This window comes from Bison bison, unplaced genomic scaffold (genome assembly GCF_000754665.1).
Source record: "Bison bison bison isolate TAMUID 2011002044 unplaced genomic scaffold, Bison_UMD1.0 scf7180017864456, whole genome shotgun sequence".
NCBI lineage: Eukaryota > Metazoa > Chordata > Mammalia > Artiodactyla > Bovidae > Bison > Bison bison.
The window spans coordinates 7,958,090-7,964,510 of record NW_011495018.1 but is presented as its reverse complement, the minus strand read 5'-3'; the positions used below and the strand labels follow the sequence as shown (position 1 = coordinate 7,964,510).

The 6,421-nt window shown below is 47.5% G+C and overlaps 1 protein-coding gene across 1 annotated transcript in view; it reads right to left on the bottom strand.

Moving 5' to 3' along the window:
• Nucleotides 1–6,421, bottom strand: part of CPXM2 (carboxypeptidase X (M14 family), member 2) — a 206,882-nt gene that overhangs the window by 9,280 nt on the left and 191,181 nt on the right. Inside the window, exon 15 of the mRNA XM_010859573.1 lies at nt 4,909–5,206. Within this exon, the coding sequence (XP_010857875.1) occupies nt 4,909–5,206 (298 nt within the window). The remainder of the gene's footprint in view (nt 1–4,908; nt 5,207–6,421) is intronic.

The window sequence follows — 6,421 nt, the reverse complement described above, 5'->3', positions numbered from 1 at the left end:
GATAAAATCACTTTCGTTTTATTGAACTCAGTTTAATACTATTTTTAGGATAGTGGTATCACTTCTTTTTCTTGTGTAACTTTGTTGTGATCATTTTATTTCTTTATTTTTTGGCTGTGCTGGGTCTTTGTTGCTGTGCAGGCTTTTCTCTAGTTGCAGCGAGCAAGGGCTACTCTCCAGGTGTGATGCGTGGGCTTCTCACTGCAGTGGCTTCTCTTGTTGCCGAGCACGGGCTCCAGGGCCCAAGGGCTTCAGCAGTTGTGGCTCCCAGACTCCAGAGCACAGGCTCTATAGCTGTGGCCCATGGGCTTAGCTGCTCTATGGCAAGTGGATATTCCTGGATCAGGGATCAAACTTGTGTCTCCTAGATTGGCAGAGGGATTCTTTACCACTGAGCCATCAGAGAAGCCCCACTTTTTTCATTTTGTTAAATTCTTGTCTCTTTTTCTTTTGTTCCTGTGGCTTTTTACTTTGCCATTTTTTAAGGTCTCATTAATAATGCGCATTTTTAGTGTTTAAATTTAGCTCAGTCGTTATGCTGCTCTCACCAACAGCTCTGTAACTGTGGAATGACACGTGTAGTTGTCCATTCTAACTCATAAACACAGCTATCCATCTCACCCTTTATTGAGTTCCTACATAAGCCAGAACCTGTCTTTAGCGCTCTACAGCCAAGCTCACTTTCTCTTCACCACAAACCAGCAGAGAGGTAGGTAGTTGTAGCCCAATTTCACAAATAAGAGAATTGAGGCAGAGACTGGTCCAGGAATGCATTAAGGAATGTATCCAGAATCACACATCTGGATAGAGTTGGGGTTTGAACCCAGGTGTGTGTAATGCCGGCCTAGAACTTGCTTATCATTGCTCAGGGACTGTAGGACAAATGCCCTCACCACCCGGCTGGAGAGCAGACAGCCTCTTGCATCCTGACATGCCTACAACAGGACTTGGTCCCTGTGTTCATTTCTTAGGGTTGCTGGTATCAAGGATCACACCAACTGGGTGGTCTAAAGCAACAGAAACATATCCTCTCATAGTTCTAGAGGCCAGAAGCCCAGAATCAAGGTGCTGGCAAGGCCACACTCCCTCCGAAGGCTCTTCCCTGTTTCTTTCAGTTCCCGATGGCCCTTGGTTTCCTTGGCTTGCGGCTGCACCACTCCCAGCTCTGGCTCTGTCTTCACAGGGCCTTCTCAGTGTCTGGGTCTTCTCCCTGTCTACCCCTTACAAGGACATCTGTCACTGATTTTAGGGTCCATCTGGGTAACTCATGATGACCTCATCTTGAGATCCTTAATGACACCTACAAAGACCCATTTTCCAAATAAAGTCACACACACAAGTTCCAGAGATGAGGAAGTGGACATATCTTTGGGGGCCCCATCCCATTACAATACCCAACATTTGCAAAATGGACAAATGAATGTCAGGTGGCATGAAGTTCAGGGCCTGCCTGCCCAACATTTTCAGTTTTGGGCAGCAGGGTGATTAGCAAGAACACAGTGCTACTGTGCCCCAAGTGACAGCCAGGCGGATTCCCCCCGCAGCAGGTGCCTCCACCAAGCCTTCCCTGGGTTCTGAGAGTCAAGACCACAGAGAGCAGGAGTCGGTGGGGCTGGTTCGTCTGCTGAGTAGGGGTAAAAGGTCCTCCTGTGCTTCCACCAGCCTCACCTGTCCCATCTCCCCTCCCTCCTCCGAGTGCTCAGTGGAGCATCCTGAAGCACAAAAGTCTATTTAAAAATCACGGCTTTGGGTGTTAAGAGCAATTCTGTATCAACCTGCTGCCTAATCAGTCAAGTCACAAATAAAATGGTACAAAACATACGGCCTCTCTCTCCCAGATTCCAGATTTGAACCATTCATGTGTCAGCAGCCACGGACCTTTGATCACATTTGTGATAAAATATGGAAAGTGACAGCAGGGGGATAAGCAGGCTGGAACAATGTCAAGTTCATGGAAAATCCCTCGCAGGGCCTGGTCTGGCTGAAAGAGGTTGGTCAAAATGCCAGGCCAGCTCATTCAGTGGAACCTGAGGTGTGGAATCACAGCCAGCGCAGGGAGGCCTGCGGACCGTGCACGCAGAGCAGCATGACAGGCAGGCCCTCCTGGGTCGCAGGACTGCTCCAAGCACACACACACACACACACTTCTCATTATCCCAACCTTCAGACCTTGTTAGTACTAAAATAAATAAATGTGCTATTTAAAACTCTGAGGTGGGCCTGCCATTTTGCAGTAAGTGCGTGCATGCATGTATGCATTTTAAGTCACTTTACTTGTGTCCAGTTCTTTGCGACCCTATGAACTGTAGCCTGCCTGCAGGCCTCCTCTGTCCATGGGGATTCTCCAGGCAAGAATACTGGAGTGGGCTGCCATGCCCTCCTCCAGGGGATCTTCTCAACCCAGGGATCGAACCCACGTCTCTGATGTCTCCTCCAATGGCAGGCGGGTTCTTTACCACTTGTACCACCTGGGATGCCCCTTTGCAATGAGTGTATCTTCAACAGCACTGGAAGTGCTTGAAGAATTGGCAAAATGATGAGAAACCAGGAGAACGGTGGAAAAGCCTGAGCCAAGCTATGGTTAACACCAAATTCCAGTCCTTTAGTGAATGTGGTGCAGCGGAGAATCCTGGGTAAGAAATGGCTTTGAAAGTGAAACGTGTGGGCAGAAGGTGTGGGGCGACCCAAATAGCACTTCCCAAGCCTCGGGTCCTGGCTGGGGACGGCGAGACCTCCTCGGTGTTCTCCCTGGGCCTGGCATCCTGCTCTTGACATGGCTTCAATACGGGAACACAGGGCAGCACAGTCCTTAGAGCGCCATGTGCCCAGAGCTGCCATGTCTGCCTTCCTCGTCGGGGAGAGGACGCAGGACGGCAGCTGACACAAAGAAGGGCTCAGATCTCTTTGGAACCAAAACACACACACGGCAAACGATGTGCCTTTTGAGCAGGACTGGACCCTGCTCCCAGTGGCCCACTCCCACTAGCTAAGACCTGTTGGTCACCGCTAATGAGCCAGCAAGACCCGAACACAAAGAAGGAGTGGAGGGGCGGGGGGAGGAAAGGAAATTAGAAATCGCATCTCATTAGTCTGCAAAGAAATGAATCTGCAGGCTTCATCACACTGCCTGCAGGAAGAATGATTAAAAAGGCTCGAGCCACCACATGGCTCTGCCACAAAAGTCCCCGGCATAATGGAAAATATAATGGATAGAAACAAATCAAATGCTGCCAGTGTGATTAGATAGCAACCGACTTCTCAGAACGGTGCTATTGACCTGCTGCTGACAAATTCCGCAGTGTCCGAACCTAATTTAGTCACAGTGGCCACAAAAACTAAGCAGATGCTTCTCATAAAGATTATTGCAGGTTTTTAGGACTAGAACTGAACAAACAAGCATGCTTTTTTGTCTATTAGGATATTTTTCTTGATAGACAGGGCTAGGGGTATTGATAGTCAATAATAGGGTTTTTTTTTTTTTTTTACTTTTGAACAGAGCAAAGCCATGATGGAGAAAAAATAAAACAACTCTGCTTGGTTTGTAACCAAGACAAAAATGGCAAGCTTTCTGCATGTTTTATTTTTTCTTAATGGCCAAGGGAACAAATATGCCTACTCTTTTAAAAAAATTTTCCCCCAGAGTGGAAACATACCTGAAAAGTTTGTGAAGGCTGAATCTCTAGCAAAGGAAAAATAATATTAAAGTGAATCAGTAGAGTAAAACAGAGAACAGGGATATGCTCATAAAAGAGGCTTCATGGTGAGCACTTTCCTAGAAGAGGGGGGAGAGGAGGAATGGGAATTTTTAACACAGTGCTGCTGACAAGCAAGACAAAGAACACATATCCACCATCTCTGTCATCCTCACAACAGTCCCAGGGTGCCCATCATCATTGTCCTTACCGTCGCCATTAACATCAAGCCCATTTTACAAATGGAAAATACGGGGGTTCAGAGAGGTAAAGTAACTTGTCCAGAGTCACACAGCATTTACGTGATGAACTAGGTCCATCTGACATGGAGTAGTTTGGCCAATCTTCACAAAGTCAAGAAAATAAGCAATGAACGTTACGTTTGGGGTCTTGCCATCCCAATGCAGAGACACCTTAGGGAATGTGATGTCTTCAACTCTCCTCACTTGAGAACTCCAGGCCAGGAGCAGCCCTGACCCAGGAAACAAAGGGCTGATCCTGAAACTTGGACCACAAGGTCCTCTGGCTGCTGCGAAAGAATCCCTGAAGTCTCTGCTGGGCTTCCTCTCTGTCTTCAGTGCATGCTGGGGACAGGACATCACATTCCCTGCATCACAACAATGGGAATTTGACCAGACACCCTGGTGGGATGGTGGGGCTTCCAGTGAACGAGCGATTTGAAAAAGTCTTGAACATGGGCTCACTGCTCCCCCCACCGCCTCCCTTCCAAGGGCTGGCAGCACGGGGTGTCTCCCACTGCGGGGATGGCTCTGGGTACAGCGCCCTGGCTGCAAAGCACCAGTGTGCTCTCTGCCCCTTCGCTGGGTTTGCTTTTCTGGCCAATAATTCCCCTAAGACTATGCTTACCAACTCTGATCCTGTAACATCCAAACAGCTCAGCGGCTAAGAGTAGACCACAGCATCAGACAGATCCCAGTTCTGCTCCTTGGGGGTTTGAACAGATCCCTTTCCCATCTCAAAGCCTCGGTTACCTCTTTTATAACAAGGGGAGTAAGCCACATCCGCTTGAAGACTATTGTGAAGGTGAAAGAAGAGTCTAGGCAGAGTGCTCGAACCTTATACATGGTTAATTACGGTAGTTATTCTGCTGAGAACAAGGATAGATGGAGAGCTGGACCAGAGGGTCCCCCCAACCTCCATCCAGCAGTCCATTGTCACTGGCCCCACGATGACAATAGGGTCATCAGAGACTTACTTCCAGCCACAGTGTGCCAGGAAGCCCCATTGACGGTCCCATCCTCCTTCTGGAAGTCTTCCGTGTGGCACACCCTCCTCCTGGCGTCCGTCATGAGGCGGTGAGTGGAGGCGTAGGAGTAGGCCAGCCAGCGGAAGACATGGTCGTCGGGCGTGGGGGTATGCTCCTGGGTCTTCCACAGGGACCTCACCATGTCGTAGGGGTAGGCCACCACCAGCTCGCCCCCCTGCAGGTTGCCACCCAACACGAAGGGGATTTTTTCCATCCAGGCTATGACTGCCCTGGTCTCTACTGCCACCTGTGAACATGCCCAATTTTAGCACATTTGAGAAATAAAAGCAGAAGGAAACTGACTTCTCTCCTGAGCTTTCCAAAGAGGGACATAGTTGAAAAAGCAGTCATTTTACGGCATCATCAGAGCAAAATTTAGAATCTCAAAATTTGTCTAGGGAAAACTGGCCACTGTGGAAGTAATGGATAAAAAGAAAAATCCAGAAAAATTTCTTACTGGAGGAATACTCCAGTTAGTATGCAAAGAGGGAATGACAGAATTAAAGGATCAACACTTGGCAACTTCACTGAATTCATGGGTCAGTCAATGAATTAATGTTCATCAGTGACTCGATGGACATGAATTTGAGTAAGCTCCAGGAGTTGCTGATGGACAGGGAAGCCTGGTGTGCTGCAGTCCATGGGGTCGCAAAGAGTCGGATACAACTGAGTGACTGAACTGAACGGTAACAAACAGCATAGAGAGAGAGAAGCAAACACAATTATCTCCGGGATGAAAGAACACACACCTAAAAATCCATCCACCTTGTGTGTGAAGAAGCCTCTAGTGCAGGGGTCAGCAGACTTTTTCTATTAAGGGCCAGATAGGAAATAGTTTAGGCTTTGAGGGCGCTGAAGTCCTTGTTGCAACTACTTGAGTCTGCCAGTAGCAAATATCCAACTCTACCCTGGAGCAGTGAGGTCCCTTGGACAATACCCAGATGATGAGCATGGCTGCGTTCCAGTAAAGCACCATACAGGAACAGGCCTGGGCGGGGCGTTACCAACCCCTCCCGAGTCTACATGGCCGAGCGGTCTGAATCTCACCGCTAATTTATAAGAAACACAGAGAACTATGTCACATTACATCACGAGAATACAGTTAGCAGCACCCAGACAGGAGAAAATGCTGGACGAGAATCTAGTTGCTTATATTACAGCTGTTACAAGATAAACAACAACAGAATTGCAAGAAAAAAGGGAGAAAGTGATACAGGAGAAAAGTACAGTTTAAAGAAGGGTTGAAAGGCTTATAAACTAATCAAAATGAATGGGTTTTCATTAGAGCCCACTTAAAACAGACTGTAAGAGAGAGAGATGGGAAATGATTATAGGAGAAATGCAAACACTGATTGGATATTTTATATTAAGAGATAGCTTATTTTGATATAATAGTAATTTATGGTTTTAAAAGAGAGATCTTTTAAGGATACTTAATGAAATATTTACAGATGAAATGACA